The following is a 20,375-nucleotide window of genomic DNA, read 5'->3' as shown; positions in this document are numbered from 1 at the left end:
GGGCCAGGGCTGCGAGGCTCGGCCAGGGCCACCCTGGTGGTGTGGCTGTGGCCGGGGCTCTGCCGCACCAGCTGCCAGCACTGCTTGCCTGCTCAGCCGCACAGCAGCCACCGGAGGTGGAGAGAGGGCTTGGAGTTTGTGAAGCTTCTCCGTCGCCAAACAACCACCCTCACCAGCAATGACGAAGGGAAAATGGCAAGTTATAAATATCTTTGGCTTGCAGTAATCCTGTCTCTTTGGTGTGCTGTGTTCCCGCCAGCTTAGGTAACTGGTGGATAAAAGGAACTTAGGGATGCAATAGATATTGAAGTCATATGCGGCACATCTAAAACGGTCAGTGGCATCTGAAGGGCTCGTTTCTCTTTTTTTCCTGCTTGAAAGTACCGTAAAATAACGAAACAAAAAAGAACGAAAATACCTTGAACAATAAACACATTTCAGTAAGAAGGATGTTGTTGAGGAGAAACTAGATCCCTGGTAACTGAAAACGATGTATTAATGACCTAAAAAAATCTAGATCTTTCAAAATGTTGTGTTTGCTCCATGTACTGTAGCAATGAAATTGACCTCCTGAGTGTGCATCTGTATTAGGTACAAACACAGAATTTGTGACAAACTGCAAACTGTGCTTGAGGCTCATGTGGTGACAGAGGCGTTCCCTACTGACCGGGGAAGTTAGACTGTATCTTGAAACGATTGCTGTACTGAGTCCAGGATCGTACCTATCTCTGTAGCAACTGGCTTTGTGCTTGATACTTTGAGCTCAAGTGAACTGAATTTTTCTGATCCAAGATCAAGCTATACTCACTGATTAAATTAAACAAACTTAAAAAAAAAACAAAAACAAAACCAAGAAAAACTTAAATTTGATCTTTTTTTTTTCCTTTTCTCCTAAAACACTTAACAAAACCATGCCTGAGTTTTACAAACAGGTTCTCGGATTCTTTAGCGTCTACGTGTCAGACTTTGTGCTCCGTTCTTGCATGGCTGTGCCACAGCGGCGAGCTTTGGTGCAGGGCGGTGTGGCCAGCACCAGCGCCCTGCCGGCAAACGCTGGGCACGGGCAGGCTGCCCAGCGAGCGGCACCTCCACTGGCCGGGGCTCTTTGGGGCTCAGGAGAAACTTGCCTCACGAATGACTCCCCTACGTTTCAGACCTGCTTTGCCTGTCCTGAGCATAGTATTGTATAGAAAGAGGTTAATTTTTAATTTGCGCCTCTTAAGACTGACTAAAAGCCATAAGAAGTGTCCTCTGTTACAGCTGGGCTGGGGTTCGTTTCCAGGAGGATTGTGCTTTAAGTCACCAGTGAAGGGCCCTGCTGCGAAGCCACTCTCTCTGCCACGCCATGCCGTGCTGTGCCATGCCGTGCTGCACCAGCCGCTCCCTGTCACGCTTTGGTGCAGGTGCTGGAGACTGAGGAGGAGCCCCTGGAGCTCAGGTCATCCTGCCACTTCTCCAGGCTGCGCCGCCGGGCGTTCATGAAGAAGTTGCTGACGGTGGTGAGCTCCAGGCCCAGCTGCTGAGAGATGGTGATCTGCATTTCTTTGGAGGGGCGCTTGTTCTCCTTGAAGATGGCAAAAAGCGTTCTGCGCTGGAGGTCTGTGAAAACCAGGCGAGATTTCTTCTGGGAGTTGTTCCGCTCTTTGTTCGGCTCTTGCTCTTTGCGTTTGCAGGCTGGGGAAGGGTGGGCAGAGACAGAGAGAAAGCAAGCATCAGGAGGTGCGTGGCTGCCCACAGACCCCGGGCGTGGGGACTGGCCTGGGGGGGGGTGGGGGGAGCTGGCATCCCCCTGTAGGACCTGCCAGCTGGTGGCGTGCAGCTGCGGTTGAGCCGGCACGTGGGACCAGGGGCTCATGGCAGAATCCAGGGGGGCTACAGCACTGTTTGCGCTGGCATCCCAAAGACCTGCATTTTCAGAAATTATTTTGGATGGGCACCTGGTTGTTAGGCATTTGGGCACCGAACCCCCAGGCAATCGGAGCACTCCCCCTGGCCATCCCCAGACAGAGCCCTCGAATTCACTTGCCATTTCTGAGCAGCGCACAACTTTGAGGTTTTCCACACTTTTTATAAAGCCACCATCTAAGCATTGCTCTTCTGTTACAGCAGCATCAGAATTGACAATTTAGCTTATCTGATGTCAGCCTAGGAAAGAAAATGCAAAGCCCATTTCCCCCCCCTCAACAGCTAAGACAAAGATTAAATCTTTTCAGAACTTCTCGTGTGCAGTAGTATATAACAACAGCAGATCACTATTTTTTAACAAAACTGCGCAGGCCACTATTCCACCATGTAAACTGTACCCCCTGGGTAATGTACAGGACAGAGGAAATACACTGGGAACTGCTGTTCATGCATTTAGAATAAATTTATCCATATTTTGGGACAAATAGCCTTTTTTCATCTGCCATTCCAAACATGTACTTAAAACAATTACCGTGGACACAGTGGTGAAGGCAGGAACCCCCCAAACCTGCTTTGTTAATACAGGGGAAAGGACAGCTGAGCAAACAGAAAGTGCCCTCCCTACCCCCCCTCCCCGAGCTCCCTGCACGATTTGCAACTCAAACCCGCCCTCCATCTGGGGCTGCAGGGTGTGTGCTGGGCATCAGCTGAAATCTGCAGCACACCGGGCTGCATGCCTCCCTGCCAGCCGCTCCTCTCCCAGATGTCTGCAGAATGGATGGGTACTGGTGATACGCCTGTGGGAATGCAGAGGCATGGGTGAGACCCCGTGGCAGGGGAGGACTCCCAGCTTTGCTCTGTCTGACCAAGGACAGGCTGGTCACATTTATCATCTCCACCCTGAAAAGGAGGCCTGGTTCTTCCTCCCCAACAGCCCAGTCTAACATTTGTACAGGAGTTTTATTACTTTAAACACCCCAAAGCAAATGCCGGTCAAAGCTCCTGTGGCAGCAACCTTGTGCAACCACCACTGGGGAAAAATCACGTTTGACAGCACAAACCGCTGCTGTCCAGCTGAACCTTCTGTTTGCCTGTTTTCCCCAGAGAGAGACCTCTGTGGCCAGTTTTTAACCATTTACCCATTTATGGGTGTTTTTTACCCACTGCTGCAACAGCTGCTCTCTGAAAAACCTGCCAAAACATCAGACATCTGTGGTGAGACAAACTCCTAATTTCTGCTGCAAGACTGTTTGTTTACAGCCTCGCATAGGAACAACCAGACCCTCTGGCGTGTCTCAGATCCTGCCGCTCTCGGAAAGCCTGCCCTTCCACCTGGCCTCCCACAGATTGCAGCAGTGAAAAGCTACAGACAAAAAAAGGAAGACATGAAATTGCAAATTTCTGAGATGGAACAGTAGCAGTGCCTGCTGTTGAGGCAACGTCCCTCGTCAGCAATTAGCTCTCCACATACCCCTCGATCATGTGGCTGTGCAGGCACCCCCTGCCTTTGTTCCAAAGCCATCCACCAGCTGCCACCCAACAGTTCAAGGCCAACCAAGGCTTCTCCACACTGCTGGCAGCCAGGCACCTCACACCCCCTGTGCGCTGTGGGTTGCTCCATCCTCTTCATCGCTGCTTCACAGCCCAGTCTTGAACTGTGTTCTCCATAAGCAAACTTGGAAGCATTGCTGAAACCAAGCACAGCAGTACATGGCATGATACGCTCCCCCTACACGATGCTTTCAACAAGTTGCTCCAGAAAGGAGGTAATGCTTCCCGACGGAAATCATCTCTGAACATGCAGCTTTGAAGAAACACACTGGCAGATTTTTTTCCTCCCCACGTTTGCCAGCAGCAGTTACCAGAGCCTGTTTCTGTGCAGATGACAATGCTCAGGCTTCCATAGCAGTGGGTCAGGCTCCGGCTCCCCTTGGTCCTTCTTCCCTGGGGTTTTCACCACCCCAGGGCACCATTCCCTTCTCCCTCCACCCTACGCAGAGACTGCTGGGACTCAGCTGTGGCAGCAGCCTGTCGCACACCCGGGGATGCTGCTCCAGACGCAGCAGAGCAAGGCTGTGCAAGGGGGTCCAGGTGCAAAGCCAGCTGGGCTGCCTAGAAACCTGGGCCCTATATATTTGCGTTCATCTACATTTGGGTTTACAGCACACATTTTGATGTCCTCCTTCCAGGAGGACAAAATAAAATACCCGGGATCGCACATCTCCTTTAAAACAGTCAAATGCCTTTAATCTGAAACTAAATCTCCCCTTCCTCTTCAGATCATCCTTGCTGCCTCAAAGCCTGACGCCCTGCTTCCCGGGGCTGGAGGCTGGGCACGGGCGGCCTCCCCGCTCCCCAGCTTGCTCCAGCCCACGGAGCCGGGGGGCTGGCTGGGGAGGGCGGCTGAGCCAGCAGCACTCTGCAGGGGCCAGCGCCCCACCCTCCCCGCAAAGGCTCTGGAGGCCAAAGGTGCAGTCAGCCAGAAGTGCCCATCAGCATTCAGGTCAGGCAGGGCAGCAGTGCTGGACCATCGCTGTGCCAAGCGATGCTAATGGATCCTAAAAAAAATCAGTATTAATAGCTGATCTGTATTTATTAGCACAGAGAGAACATCAATTGCTGAAACCAATACCACTGCCGTAGCATACTCAGATTTAAAAATAGCCTGATAAGGCTGTCTACACAGAGCAGTAAGATAAAAAAAATCCATATGTTGACATGGTTAGGTAATGTGCTGGGGCAAAATAAGTAGAGTGAATTGATAAGTGGGCGGGTTTTTAAGCAGCCCTATTAAATAATTCTGCAGGTCTAGAATGTGAAATGAGACCTTGGCCCAAAGAGTAAAACTCAGACTGTGAAATGTCTGCAATAAACCTGAAGCCGGGCCTGTACCCATCTACCTGCACCAGAGCACAGCACATGGAGCCTGGCTCAGCTGGGTGCATCAAAGACTACGCTGATCCGCTTGGTTTTGTGCATGGGATGGTATTTCACAGGATTTCTGCAGGAAACTGGAATATTTTGTTGCAGTGCCTGATCTCAACCCCCCTCTTGTATCTGTTCTCAGCTGCCAGCTTCCAGTGGCTGCAGCAGAGGTGGGCCAAAATGTAAGGGGAGGATGAACCGGAGTCGGGTCCAAACCCCAACTTTGGGGTTACGGGCAAGTGCCCCGGGAGCGGTTCCCAGCCCAGCTCTCCCAGAGGCAGCAGCAGGAACAATGCCGTGTGGGCAGGGTGGAGGCATCAGGGTGAAGGCATCAGGATGAGCTGTAACTGCATCCCGATGGCCAGACTCGGGTCTCCAGAGGCAACTAGCCCAAAGGCATCGCACGAGAAGACTCTGGGTTCTCTGACCGCAGCTCTAACACACTCCACAGATAATGTTTTACTGCCTGTCTGAGATGAAAAGGCGGATTTTAAACTGCATTTGTGCGTTTGTCACTTCGCCTTCTGTCTGGTATCTCCAGCACTGGGGATGTGACAAGCACCTGCATCTAATAGGTTCCGGGACACTGGAAAGAGTCTAGTGTTTCCTAACATCACTAATTTATGTCCAGAGATACTCTGCGTTTTACAGTTATTGGTATCTTATAATAAATAATGCAAAGGTATGTGCTTTTCAATGCATTCAGTAAATACTTTCCTTGAACTGTTAAGTTTGCTCTCGAAAAGGCACCATAAAGGCAAACGTTCCTTGACATGCATTTATCAGAAGAGAAAAGTGAGCACTCTAATAAAATAAAGTTCTTTTCCAGGAAACCTGCATACAGAAACACTCTAATAGTAGAGGGAAGGGAAGCAGCCATCTTAGTTCTAAGAACAATTTGATTTATCAATGACAGTTAATACTGAACATATTCTATGGAAGAAAATGGACAACTGGCAAGAACTGAAAGCCATAAATGAGGGGGGCGGATGGAAATCATCACTTTCTTCTACATGGGACTAAAGACACTTTACATAGAATAAATACAGAAAGAGCTCAGAAATAGATTCGGTAGTGCCTCACTTAATGCTGACTGAAGTGGAACCCCACCGACTGACAAGGCATTAAGGGCGGTGCGGAGAGCCGACACCGTACCGTGGGGCTGCGTTCCTCAAGGAGGGACAGTCTGCCTTCAGTGAGCATAGTTTTGTCCTGCAGCTAAAACTGAGGGAATGTTTAAAAGACGTTGCTTGAAAATCAAATTAGGTATTGCTTAGAAATAAAAAAATAAAATAGAGAAAAGCACCCAGAATTAAGTGTTGAGAGGCGGGAGGTGAGTCAGGCAAGGCACCCAGGAGATGATGGGAGTGAGCCCCAGCATCTCAGCAGTTCTCAGTGCTAATAAGGTTCCTCTCCATGAAGACAACAACTATTCAGATATTCAGCTTTAAATATGCAAGACACTCCATTGATTTTTTTATTAGCGTTTTTGCAAGCCTGAGGTTAAGCATGTGCTGAAATATTTGGATAGATCCCGGAGACAGGGAGAGCAGAGGCAGGCAGTCATGCCTCCTGGCTAACAGACAGGCAGCTCTCAGAAAGTTTCACCTAAGCCCACCTTACTGTGCGTGTGGCAGTTGGGAAACGTGCCAGCCAAGCACCAGCACCTGTTTGCCAAGCAGGCAAGCAAAATCCAGCCACTGATCCCAGCTGCAGCCCCGGGAACTGGATAATACCCCATCGCTCCCGGCTCGTCCAGCTCTGTTTCCAGAGCCTTGCTAAGGAGCTGTCTCCCTGAATCCCCTGCACCTGTAACCTGGCTCACCCCACTGGCAGGGCTGGCACTCATCTCACCTAACGTTAGCCATGGAAAAGCCCTGTCCCAGCTTCCCCTGCATGGCCAGGGCACAAGTGTCAGATGCAGCTGGGATGCATCTCCTCCCTTGCTGCAAGTGGGTGGCAGTGGGGAGGGACACAGCTTCTGCTCACATCTGCCGCTGGCTCCATCGTGCCTTGGGACCCACCTCTCTTTCTCAAAGAAAATTTGCTCTAAACTGCCCCACATTTGATAGCTTTCAACACAATTTACACGAAAAGAAGAACCGTATCACACCACTTTGGAAGAATCACAACCTCACTGTAACCAGGGGCTGCAGTGACCGACGTGCACTGCATCAGTTCTAGTGTCTGTAACCCCATCTGCTTGAAAGGGAACTGCAGAAAAGTGGTGATTTTAAAAAATTTTATTTCTGCAAGCCTGTCTGGGTTTTGGTTTCCTTGTGAACTTCACATGCTTCTAATTGAAGCTCAGTTTTCTTTTGTCACCGAGTAGCACTAAATTGAATATTTCTGCTAATAGTTAATTTGTCTTATTTTCTGCAACAATAACTCTTTATTTTCCATTTTCTGCCTCAGAAGAGAGGAACCTAGCCAGCCCATGCATTACAAATAGCTATAAATCGTGAAAAATATCTAGAATCATTTCAGTTGATAAGTATTGTCTTTAAAACTTCCATTTACAAAGAATGAAGCACTGGGAAATTTATCATTAAAGGTGAGTGCATGGCAATGACCAGCAAAAGGCAACGGATTCACTAGGATTCACTAACACCGCCGTGGGGGTCCCCCCTCCACCCTGCTGCAATGGGAGCTGTGGCAGTCCCCAGCGCCCGGAGCACCTCTGCCTACCCCTGCCCACCTCGCCGCCGGGCTGTGGATCCCACCATGCTCCAGCCCTGGCCCAGCTCGCTTGGGAGAGCCACTGCAGCCGGTGGGGTCCCATGGGGTGGCACCCACAGTCCGGGGTGAGTTTGCCACAGGGCTGGTGGAAGCTTGATGAAGTGCAATGGGTTCAGATTGGATGATTTGGCATTTTCTCACGACAGTTTGTTTCACTGAAAGATACCAACCAGGCTCCATCGTTAACAGCTGAAACTGTGCAGCTCAGAGCAATCAATCTGCAGTGTGTAATGCTGGCCTTATGAAACCCAGAAGCAGCATTGCATATCCCTGCAGGCAGTGATAGCTCCTATCAGCTGTTTATGCATGCACAGAAAGACCGGTCCTTTTTATAGAAACTGATTTTGCCACACGTAGGCTAAAATTGATTGATACAGAGCTCACCACCATGACTGGCAGCACTGCACTAGTATTCAGCCAAATGCCACCCTCCGAGCCCCCAGGCACAGGGCAGCGATGCTCCCTGGCATGCAGCAGGGCTTCCCTCCTCCTGTGGCTCCTCTGCTTCCCCCCGCACTGGTGCTTGAGGAGGGAGATGGGGAATGGAAATGAAGACACGAGGGTCACCGGCATCAGGAGGAGGAGGACAGGCAGGATGGGGAGGGGTCTCAGGAGCTGGAGTGGTGCCAGAGCAGTCCTTGGTGAAGAGGAGCTGCTTGCAGAGCCTGGATGCTTTGTGCCTGTGAATCATCATGGCACGTACTTCCAAAAGTAGGATCTGCAGAGCTTGGGTGGGCACGTGCCCCTGTGAATGCCACCAGTGGAGAGGAAGCCCACGTCCCACACCTGAGAAAGAGAGATGGGGACTGCGCTGCTGGCAGAGGCTGGGGAAAGCTCTGCTCGTCTGCCTCAGCACTGCACAAGGCTAGGTTTGTGCCAAATAGACATAACGACCGCTCAAGCAAAGGGAAAAATGTTGATGTGATGAAACCTTTGGATGCTGGAAACACTAATGGAACAGCTCCTGTGATTTTCTGTCTTGTGTAGTGCAAGCCCGGCTTTTCATACAAACAAAACCCCAAGATAAATCTGATGTCAATCCATCTGCCCCCTCAGGTATCTCTACTTTTAAACCAATTCGGTGAGGGGGTTTTAACCAGAAACCCTGGAGGCCTATTTAGCAGTCTGAAATTTCTCTGGGCCATACTTCATGGTCCAGTTTCACTGAAAAAAGCCTCCCTTTGTCTTCATCTCCTCTAAATTTGGTTCCCTGCGGTTTCTCACATTAACTAACACCCTTAGATAATCACCAGGGTTATGATGTTTTTACTCCAATGGCACAAGTGACTTTGGACCTACAAAACAAATAGCAGATGTTAAGTAGGAGCCAAGTAAAGGACAATATTCCCTTAATCCAGCAGTAAGTCATTTCTCTCTATCATTCGTAAGGATAAGCCATGAATATTGATCTCCCATATGTGGTTTCATGCAGGTGTAGTACAAAGTCAACTAAACCCAGTTATCTGTCTGATGGAACTAAAAAATGTTCCTCAATTTGATTTCAGGGAGAACTCAATGTGAAGGAAATTTAATTATGCTAATAATACAGAACACAATGAAATGACCATCAAAACATTTTCCAAAGGTTTAAAATGTTTTTCTTTTGCTATGATTCACTTAAAGCAACCTCTTGTATATCTGTGTTAGTACAATCTCTTAAAAACTAGGCCTCAAAAATCAATTTGATTACCTCTCTGAATTAAGTATGCACAAATGAAAGCAATTGAGATCAATACAAATTAGGTTAAGTACTCCACTGTGTACAAAATCATTATGTAACAAGAAACAATTTGAATGAAGATGCAAATAATCACATTGTTGGGGTGTGCAGCCAGTGCGCCTTCCCCTGCTCCTTCCCATCTGCTGCCCACACACAAAACCCTTCTGATTTTCATAATCCCTGTGAATGCCCTCTGATGGCATTTTCCTAGAAAAACAGAACGCGCCTACAAATGAGAAGCATGACACGAAGTGTTAATCCTGTCCTTCCAGAGAAGATCTGTCATTACTGGAGAAGATCTCTTTGCTCACCCAAACCAACCCTGCTGTAACGGCAAGGCGTTCCCTATGCCACGATTCCCATTTGGACATACAAGGATTCCTGAAACGCTCTGAGAACGAAGCACACAACCTTGCTGTTTCTCTGCCATGGATGGGGTTTTCTTGGTGCTCAACCTGCTTTTTCTCCCTCTCAATTCTGCCATGGAGGGAATGCCTTCCCCTCTCTAGGTCTTGCATCCTTCAGCTATTTGAGAAGAAAAGATTAATGGGTTTGGGGACCTGGTTCTTTTATATTTCTTTCTGGCATGTAGCAGGTCTCAGGCTATTTGTGTCAAATCTCTTGTAAATCTGCTGGGTGGCTGAAATTGGGCTGTAAATTCTGTGGTGCAGGGGCTGCTTCCTCCCCTGCAGTGCTGCAACACCCATCTCGGTGTGGGATCTCTGACAAGGGCCTCTAAGTACTATTGTAATATACTTCCATCATTAATACAGAATAATAAATAATAGATGGGATAGGGCCAATTTATTGCACTCCAGGGTGCGAACGAGTGGAGACTCGGTGAGCACGCAGTACAGTTTCAATGCACTCTTTGTCACCAAGCGGCTGGGAGCTCTAACCGTGCATGGAAGCAGCAAAGCGGACCCCCAGCTTCTCTTCTGCGGCTGAGCCAGGGAGAGGCCCCTGACACTCCATATCCAGCCCTCTCCCTACCAACAAGCTTTCTGTGAGCTGCGGAAGGAACAGACCCAATTTCTGACAGATTTATGTTTCAGCGTTGGTCGCGATCCCGTAAGGTCTCCTTCCCAAGAGCTGGGGGATACATAAGCTTTCCCTTGGGCTGGGATCACCACCGAGCCGGTGCAAGCTCACGCCGTAGCCTTGTTGCAGGCGGGCACTTCAGGGATCTCACTTCTCCCCACAGACTCCTGTTTTCCCAAGAAGGGGTGCAACAGCCCACAGTTACCTGTGAGACCTCTGGCCCTGGGTGTGACAACAACCCCAGGGCACCCTGCAGGGAGCCAGGAATGCTGGGAGGAGGGGAACAGAGGGGCTGCAGGGACAGACACAGACCCTGCCTGTGTCAGCCTTGTCGAGGTGCGAAAATGCACTTGTTCTGGTTCAGAGTCCCAGCTGCTTTTAGAAGAACAAGCAGACAAAAGCTGTGGAAGCAGCAGCAGCATTTAAATACCATCACCCAACCATGATGAGCAGCATCAGCCCATCTGCAGTGCCAAGGCACCCCTCCCCAGGATTGCCAGCTCTTGCAGCAACCAGGCTGCTCGGATGCTCTATCCAGCCACAGCAAAATGCTGGATGCTTCAAACTGTGCTCTGCCAGCCCTTCACTTCTAATGCTTGGGAGAGTTATGTTTCCTCTTGTTCTGGAGATTCTCCCTTTTGAATCCCAAAATAGTTTCCAGCTGAATTATAACACTTTTCTGTAACAAGGATTTATATCCCCCTTGTCAGAGCACAGAGCTGAAACCAGAGTGTTCCCACACTAGCTGCTCTGCCTGTTGGAGCAGCAGCTGCAAGTGGTGCGCCAGCACATCCCCTCAAGCACCAGAATACAGCCATGACCTTCTCCCCATGGAGAAAGGGAAGCATTTCAGGCATCTTTTCCAAGAAAGGACTGGGAATTTGAAGCTGAGGTAGGTAAGCAAGCACGGAACAGGAGTCTGAAGTCTGAGAGTGGATTAGAATTTGAAATACCTTGCCTCCTGGTTTTCTGCTGATTACATCTAGCAGCTTTCCCATAGCTCTGTCGCTCTGACAGCCTCCCATGCTGCAGTTCCCTCCTGCACCTTAACGCTTACAAGTCAGAGTCGCAAGCCGAGTCCCATGGGCTCTACTGCAAGGGAAAGTACAGAACTGCCAAGTTCTGGCTGTGTGCTTCCAGAACCAGCCTGTTTTCAGAAGTTCTGAGTCGTGGGAAAAAGCAGGGAATGATTATTTCCTTTTAATGGCTGTTATGCACAGGGTGCAATTATAAAGGAACAGGAGAGGACAGGAGCAAAGCTTTGCCAACTTATCTGGGAATGACAGATCTATGCTGTCCACCGGCTCTCCGGGCTCTCCTTGCACTTCAGACAACTGTCGAGTACACAAAGCAAGAGCAGGCCTGGGAGGAGCCATGTTCTTTGCCATACAGCCTGGTTCCCATTTCCTTCTTCCCAGGGGCTTATGAAAGCACAGCCTCAGCAGGAGAGGTAAGCAACCTTCCCCCAGGCACCAGCAAGGTATTATGGGGAGGCGAGGAAGGGGGGGGGCACACCTCCAGGCAGAGGAGCTAGGGGTGTCTCACACCTCCACAGTGAATGTGCTACCACACAGCTGGTGGATGGGAGGTGGGATGGCCCCTCATCAGGCTGTGTGGGTGACAGCAGTTGCATCAGGTAGTGCTCCTGTCACCCCAATGGTATGAGCTAGCTGACAGCAAGCAGGGTTCTGGCGTCAGGTCTGTGTGGCCATGCCCCACCGGACACCTCTTCTGCAGGGCATGGTCAGGGCTGGATGTGGGAGGAGCGCCAAGATGCTGTACCCCAGCAGGATCCAGACATGTGGAGGAGAAACTTGGCATTAAAGATGCCAGAAGGACAAGGGAAAAACTTTGGAAGTTTATATCTAATCTGTGTGAGCCTCTTCGCGTTGGGAGCCTGTGGTGCCACTGGTCCTTACCAGCAATAGCCAGAGGAAGGATGCTTGTGCCGTGACACTGGATGCCAAGGAAAGCAGCAGTGTCCTCACCTGATACAGGATCAAGTGGGCATGATAAACACAGAGGAGAAGGAAAATGGAGAAGGTGGTGTGTGGGAAGCTCCCCGAGGAAGACTTCCTCATGCTCTTCCTTTATCTTCCTCAGCCATGTACTGCTTGCCAAAGCTTAATGCCTCAGCACAGGCCCCCGTTCTTAAATGCCCATTATGACAAGATGAGATCTGCTGGAAAATCACCACTACTCATAAATATATTCCCTGCTTACTTAGAGATATTTTGGTCTCAGAGACAATTTGTGTTTTGGGAAACTGCCAGCCTCTATCGCTTGCCTAATAATTCCTTTGTGCAGCATTTACCAGTGGCTTGAGTCCCCTTTTTTTCACAATTAAGTAGTTTGGTTTTATAGCTCAAAAACCCCAACCAACCTCAAAACACTCAAATTTCTTTTCTGATTGCACTTCTGTCTGCCATCAGTGAGTTGTCTGGTTGATCTTATCACTGAACCCATTTGAGATTAGCCTATTTTGTATGATTTCTGTGTACAAAAATCCTCTATAAATCAGAGTGCCTTTTATGCAAGAGTCTGCAAGATTGATAGAGCTGGATACAAAATCTTTTACCTTGGAAAAAAGAGATGTATTATCTGTCCCATTGAACGTAATGCTTTCCCTGCATATTCATCTCCAAAGTATGATGGGGCTGTTTCTAGAGAAGACAGAAGACAAGATAGAAGTCTTAAATACAGATTGCTATCAGAAGAAAGGGAGTATTTTGGGTTTTTTTTACTCTGTCTAGTGGGGATACGATGCGAAGCAAAGGATTTAAAAGACAAAAAGGGAGATTAAGGCTAGTCATTAAGGATTTTTTTTTTGTACCTGTAAGCCCTGGAAGCCTGAGAAATCCCCATCACTGGAGACTCTTGAAGAACGGTGCAGACTGTCAGAACAGGTGATGACTCAAGTCCTTTTCAGCCCTGCTTTCCCTGTTAGCTTAATTCTCTGTACACCTGCAGAGCCCTGTTTCTACTCTGAAGGCAGCCACAGGGGAGCTCCTCTGATGTGAGGAATCTGCTACTTTTGGTGCTTGGAGACTCAGAACAGATGTGTTGGGTTACTGGCAAGAAGCTTGTCATCTCTGAGTAATGCATAATTGGAAGGGATGAAAAAGCCAGTTGCAACTGGTGGATGGCAGGAACATTGAGGACAAGATTTTGTGAATAATACAAGGGAAGAGTGCTAAGGATGAGCAACTGGGGCCACAGTGCAGAAAAAAGCACAAGGTTTGAGTCAAAATGCCTCTGTAAAAAGCAAGGGAAGAAACAGCATCAGTTACTGGAAAATAATCCTTCTGGCAAGAATGTTCTCTCCTTTATGTGTTCCTCACGACAAATAATCTCTGGCAGCTTTTAGATGCAGAGGAATAATTTGAGTTTGGGATATTTCAGTTGAAATGAAGATGGCTAAGAGATACTAGGAAAAGATGAGATGCTGGAAAAAAATCTAATAATGGAAGAGTGAAGAACAGGATGGAAAAGCTCAGAATAAGTAACACATGTTGATCGGCTAATTGTTTCTTGAATAAAGTAGAGGGGAGAAAAAAAGACAGAAATGCAATGACAAATGTGGTCAGATCTTTATCAGCCAACCAAGAACCTGATGAAAACTGGTTGTTTAACAAAAATGGTATTCAAATTTCTGCAGGGCAAAAATGTCTTCAGAAATAATGTGGAACAAAAAGATAGGGCAGGATATTATTTCAGAGAGTTGGTACATGAGAAATATAATTTATCATCCAGCACCACAATTTACCACATGGATTGTTCAAACATAACTGCTAATCTATATCTGAAGAGAGTACTAACATTTCAAGCAACTAAGCACCTTTCAAAGAATCTTTATGTACCTGTATATTTAGTTCAACACTAAGAAATAGTTTTATACATAGATAACGCACTTGATACAGATGTTATTACGCCTTAATTTTTAGCTGTAGCTACAGGCAACAAAACAGTCTCAAAATCCAGAGAAAGCAGCATTCAGTGTGGCACAAAGAGGCAGCGGATGGACTGACAACAGCAGTCCACTGGCACCCGACCCACCCCTCGCCATCAGCTCCAGTACAAGGCCTGTTCCTGGCGCTGGAGGGTTGAAGGGTGCTGGAGGGTCAGCTGCACCAGAGCAGGCCTGGCCTTGGTGGGATGCGGGGCCACCATCCCTCCCTCCGCTGGGATGGCCCCCCACAGCCCACCAGGGTCTGGGCCAGGGAGAGGCCACAGCCACTGCCTGCCCTGAGGTGCCTCACCCCATCCTGCTCCCCTCTCTCCTCCCTCCCTCGTAGCTCTTCTGGTCCCCTCCATCCCACTCCTGTGCCCCTCATCTCCTTCCCGCTCCCCTCTACCCCCCGTGCCCCTCCCTCCCCTGCACCCTTCCATCCCCCCTGCTCCCCTCCATCCCTCTCCCACACCCCTCCACGAGCGCGCCCCCGCCCCGCCGCTGTCCGTGGTGCTGACGGTGCCGCTGCCGCTCCCGCCGCGCCGCGGGGGGTCGGACGGCCCCCCCCCCGGCACCGCTCCCGCCCTTCCCGTGTGGGCTGGGGCCGCAGGCCCCCGAACCCCGCAGCCCCCCAGCCCCGCAGCTCCCCGAACCCCGCAGCCCCCTCAGCGCCGCAGCACGGCACGCGGGGCGCGGGGTCCAGGAGCGGAGCAGCGCGGCCCGGGCCGCCCCGGCACTGGCGGGGCCACGGCCGGGGCTTTCAGGCGGGGACCCGTTACGGGGCCTCGGCCACAGCTCCCGTGGAACCGAGCGCGCCGGGCCCGTGGTGGGCACGTCCCCGGCCCCCAGCCGCTGCTCCTCGGGCGAGGGCGGGCGAGCAGATGCGGGGCGCACACAGCCTCCCCGGGACCCCGCTGCGATCGCACGGCTATAAACACGGCGAGGTCAGTGCACCCGTTCTGCACTAACGACTCATTGATGGGTGTTTTGGGTGCAAAAACGTTTAATCACCAATAACGTGATTCAGCAATCGGGACATGTAAACAAGCGGTGCGAGCGTTTTGCTGAGCCGCCCGGAAAGAGGAGCGGGGAGCCGCGGGGTGCGGCCCCGCAGCACCGTGCCGCCCCCCCCCCCCCTCCCCCGCAGCACCGTGCCGAGCCGCCCCCCCCCCCTCCATCCCGCGGGCGGGAACACTGTGTGGCAGGGGCACGCTCCCGGTTTGCCTGCCGGGGGACCGCAGCGCCCCGAGGTGCGGTGCTTGTCAGAGCCGGCCCCGGTAAACGGCACGGCAGCTGAGCCCTGCCCTCCGAGCTGCCCCCGCAAATTCACGCACTGACTCACCTACAGACCGCCAGTATTTCCCCCCCAGCACAAACTGAGGGGCTGCCCGGCGGGGCCGCAGCGGGCCAAGGCTCCTGCCCGCCGCCCTCCTGGGGCTGGGGTCCCGCCGGCGAGGCAGCCCAGAACCCGGGGTAGTCCCTCGGTCCCGTTTGGCGGGGGTCCAGAAGGCCCCATCCCTGCCCCGTCTGCCCGGGGGAACACCCGCCGCTTCTCCCCGCCGCGGCTGCGCCTGAGCCGGGTCTTGCCCTCGGACCTCGGCCCGCCAAGGCCCCCCGCACCCCCGAGCTGGGGCTGCCGCCCCGGCCCGCCGCTCCCCGGCCGCGGGAGGCGGTGAGCACGGAAATAAGGGACGGAAAGGGGAAAAAAAAGGGGGAAAGAGGAAAAGGGGAAAAAGGAAAGGGGAAAAAGGAAAAGAAAGGTAAAGAACTAGAACATTATTCTATATCTTCTTTAAGAAAGGAGAAGCACACCGCACTGCTACAGCTGCCACGAGGAGCGGGGGCATTCCCCTCCAAGGACAGCAGATTCTCGTCCTGTTTGGGGAAAACTTACAGGAGGACGGGGCAAACGGCTGGTGGTTTTCAGAAATCTGAAATACTTTTGGCTTATTTCCCTTGCTCAGAGGGATTTAAGCAGGCGCGTGAAGGGGAAGAAGGAAGTACTGAGGCAATGAAGCTGCATATTCACACGTGGTAATAATAATTTAAAAAAATCGATTTCCCGAAGGGAACGGTAATTTGCAAAGGTCTTTCCTGCTCCAGCTCCCACTCCACGTGCAACTCGTGCCCACTCGGCGACCGAGCTCTCTCCAAACTTCACTCCAGGATGCGACGGCATTCAGGGGAAACTGGGAATGTGGAGACCCAGAAGTACATGGGCATAACTCCGTGTGGATGGCAGAAAATCAGAAATCGCATCTACGCACCCGCCGGGCGGCAGTTTAGCTGCTCTTTCTGATTTTCTGCCCTACATGTATGGCTCCGTGGGGAACCCCCCACCCGGGACCGGTGCTGGGAAGGAAAAGCACCAGCAGCATTACTGGAAATGAGCCGGCTCAGGTTCCAGATCAATGAAAACCGGGTCCACGCGTTTATGCTCCTGTTGCCAGCATTAATGCTCTTTTAATCTTCTAAACATTATCGACATCGATTTCCCTCTAAACACGTTTGTTTGAGAAGACGATATCACCGTGTGCTCCGGCAACAAATAAATAAATAAAAAATAACCCCCAGCTTTTTCTTTACTTGTGCCGGACAAACCTCGGGACCTTCGTCTGGCTGAAAACAGAGGCGCAGTGGACAGCCGGGGGTGCGGGAAAGGCCGGGAGGGGTTTGCCGCCGCCGGTAGAGCCGAGGAGGGGATCAGCACCCCTGTACCGCGTCCCCCCGGCCCGGCCCCGCAGCACGGCCACGGCGGCCCCGCAAAGCCTCCTCCGCCCCCGGCTGACCCGCCGCAGGGCGCGGGGGCCGGGGTCGCCCCCCGCTCTCCAAACCGCACCGCTCTCCCCGGCTCCGCCGGTGACAAAGGAGGGGCTTGCCCGGCCCGGTCGCTGCCCCGCGCTACCGGACACAAGGGCGAGTGGCCGCGCTCCGACCAGGACGGCGTGGGAGCCGGCTGCGCCCAGTCCTTCCCCCGCAGCGCGCTGCCAGGGGGCCCTGCCGGGTCCCTGCCATGGACTCTCTGCTGGAGGTGCCTGCCAAGGGGTCCCTACCACGGGGACCCTGCCATGGGCTCTCTGCCGGGGGTCCCTGACTGCCGCCCCCTCCTCTGCGCCCGCAGAACAATGGGGGCTGCGGCGCTCAGCGCGCGCGCCAGAGGACGCCCGCGCGCCCTCCGCGGGACAATGCGGCCGGGCCGCGCGGAGATGCCGCCCCCCCGCTGCTCCGCCCGGCCCCGCCTGCCCCGGGACGCGGAGCCCCCGCCCAGCGGCGCTCGGCCGCTGTGTCGGCTGTGTGCACGGCGTGCGGGGGGACCTCGCGGAGAGCGCGCAGGGCGCCCTTCAGCACCCGGCCCCGGAGAGCGGCTGGCCCCGGCCGCCCGACGGCTGCAGCGGACAGCGCCCCCGCGGCAGCCCCGCTGGCGCCGGGGCACGGGCCGGCCTCGGGCCCTCTTCCCCGCGCCCGGCAGCTGCGAGCGGGCGACAGGGGCGGCCGCTGAGCCGGACCGGTACCAGCACCGGCGGGAAGCGGCCGTGCGGGGCCGGCCGGGGCGGCGCTGGAGTCCCCGGGGGTCGCGCTCCGCTGCCCCGCTCCCCGCCGGCCGCCGTCCCGCACCTACCTGCCAGCCGCAGGGCCGACATCCTCTGGAACTCGGGCTCCTGCAGCCACTTCCACATCCTGCGGAAGGTTTCCCGGCCGGACTTGAGTTTACTCCACGGCTTAGGGTTCCGCAGCAAGTCCGAGAGGGTCCCCTGAGAGCGGCACAGCACCCGCTGGGCGAAGATGGCCTGCGGGATGCTGTAGCGCTTCAGCTCCGCCGTGATCCTTTGTGCCACTTCTTTGGTGTTGATCTCCTCCAGCTGCCCCGAGCTGCTCACCTGCGAGCCGGAGGAGGAGGAGGGCGGCCGCTCCCGGCCGGCGGGCAGCGCGGGCCCGTGGGGCGGCGTGTGGCCCGGGTGCGCGGGGTGGTGCATGCCGTTCAGGTGGGGCATCATGGCGGGGGGCGTCCCCAGCCCCCGGGAGAGGTGCTGGTCCCCCCGCGCCAGCATGGCCGCGTGGGCGTCGAAGTTGGGGCTCAGCATCTTGTCGTGGCCGGGCGGCCCGTAGCCGTGGAGACCCTGCTGGGCATTGTGGAGGGGGACCAGCCCGTTGCCCAGCGGCGAGAGGCTCTGCCCCATGCCGGGCATCTCCTTGTAGGGCCCGTAGAGGTTGACGGCGGGCAGCCCGCGCTCGTCCTGCATGAGGGCGAAGCTGCCCCTGACGTTGCCCGAGAGGCGCTGGTGGTGGTGGTGGGCGTGCGGGTGGTGGAACTTGTCGGAGACGGTGGAGATGGGCGACAGGGGCTGGAGTGGCGTCAGGGTGGTGTAGGTGCTGCTCATGCCCATGCCGGGCGGCGAGGACTCGCAGGGCATGCTCATGGCGTGGTGCAGCGGGATGGAGAGCTCGGGCCGGTACTCGGCGGCGCCGTCCAGCAGCGAGGCCATGCTGGACACCATGGCCGGCCGGGCGGCGGCGGGGGCCAGCTCCTGGTGCGGCGGCGGCGGCGGGGGGGGCACCCGGAGCGGCCCGGCGCTGCGGCCGCCGTGGTGGGGGCTGGGGCTGCCCATCAGCTCCGGCTCATGGCCGGCCGCCCCGTGCAGGCTGCCCAGCGGCTCCATCGCCATCTCGGGGTTCATGGCGCAGGCACCCGGCTCTCTGGCGAGGCATCGACGGGCGCTGCGGCCGCTCCTCATTCACTCATGGGGCGGCGGCCGCGCCGGGGCAGCGCGCCGCGGCCCGGGGGCCGCCCGCTCCGCCGGCCCCGCGGGGAGCGGGCAGCAGCCGCTCAGCCGGGCCCGCGCCAATGTCCTCGCCTCGCCGCCGCCGCCGCCGCTGTCTGCGGGCGGCGGGAGCTGTCCAGGGCGTGCCGCGCGCCCCGCCTGGCCGCGCCCGTTGGGCCGGGCCTGCGCCACTGACAGGCGGCGCGTCCGCGCGGGCCCCGGCGCGGGGCGGGCCCGCCAATGGCGGAGCGGGGCGGGGCGTCGGGGCGGGGAGCGCCGGGGCCTTAAAGACGCCGCGGCACGTTTGTAGGCGCTCTGTGTGTCTTGCTGCTGGGGCGCGAGCGCAGGGTTCCGCCGGGCGGCACCGTGGCGGTGGCTCCGCTCCTCCTGGGGGACGGCCCGGCCCGAGCCCTGCAGCGCCTCCGGCTCCCCGCGTCCCCTCAGCTCCCCTGGCCGCCTCCGGCTCCCCCCGTCCCCTCAGTCCCCGTGACGCCCCTGGGGTCCCCTCAGTCCCCGTGACGCCCCTGGGGTCCCCTCAGCCCTCCTAACCCCCTTAGGCTCGCCGCGTCCTCTCCGCCTCATCGGTCCCCTCGTGCCCGGCTCGGTAAGCGGCTGCCCCGGACGTGGCCGCCCCAAGTCCCGGCAGGCGGCAGCGCCGCCCGGGCCGCCGGAGCCGCCGCGCCAGCCCCGTGCTCCCGCCTGCCCGCTGTGAGGAGCGGCGGCCCGGCCGCGCAGTTGTAGCCTTTGTGCGGAGGCGGGGCCGGGGAGCCGTGACCCGTTTCCTCCGCTCGGCTGCCGGAGGGCGAGTGGTGGCCCGGCCAGACGGCCCCTCCGGCCGCCGCGCCCGCGGGAAGACCGTCCCGAAGCGGGCGGGGGACCGGGGGCTCCGGCTCCTTAGGCAGCGGGGGCGCCGCAGCCGCCACGCTCGGCCCGGCCCGGCCCGCCGTGAGAGGTGCGGGAGCCCGGCGTCCTGGCCCCGCCGCTCCCCGGGGATCCCACTCGGCACGGCCGGCCCTGGCTCACGGCACCGCGCTCCCCTGCCTCCCTGTTTGCTGTTTTAAACCGAGGCGCTGCGTCAACCCGCGCTATTAGTTGCCTTAAATATGTCAGAGTACGGCCCAGGAAAAACGTGCCACGAGCATACAGCAGTCAACGAAGCAGTATGGTCACAAAGGAAATCCATGTCCCCATGTCAGTCTGCTTTCGTGCAGCTGTGTGGTTCCTTTCACTGACTCATGCCCTGCTGTACACACAGACACGCGTGTCTTCCCATGTCCGGAGCTCACGTGCTGCCCAGGCCTCTCCCGCTGGAAGGGGCCGCAGCACCTCCGCTCTG

General features: G+C 55.1%; 1 protein-coding gene across 1 annotated transcript; it reads right to left on the bottom strand.

The window, feature by feature from the left end:
- Positions 1-872: 872 nt before the first annotated feature.
- Positions 873-19,033, bottom strand: LOC119140621 (one cut domain family member 2-like). The gene is made up of 2 exons (XM_037372108.1): positions 17,899-19,033; positions 873-1,674 (listed from the first exon to the last, which is right to left on the bottom strand). Exons 1-2 carry the CDS (start codon positions 19,010-19,012, stop codon positions 1,388-1,390), a joined length of 1,401 nt encoding a protein of 466 aa, XP_037228005.1. The 5' UTR covers positions 19,013-19,033; the 3' UTR covers positions 873-1,387.
- Positions 19,034-20,375: the final 1,342 nt, after the last annotated feature.

Source organism: Falco rusticolus, chromosome W, assembly GCF_015220075.1.
Source record: "Falco rusticolus isolate bFalRus1 chromosome W, bFalRus1.pri, whole genome shotgun sequence".
NCBI classification, from domain to species: Eukaryota; Metazoa; Chordata; class Aves; order Falconiformes; family Falconidae; genus Falco; species Falco rusticolus.
The sequence above is the reverse complement of the archived record's forward strand: the minus strand, read 5'-3'. Positions and strand labels throughout refer to the sequence as shown.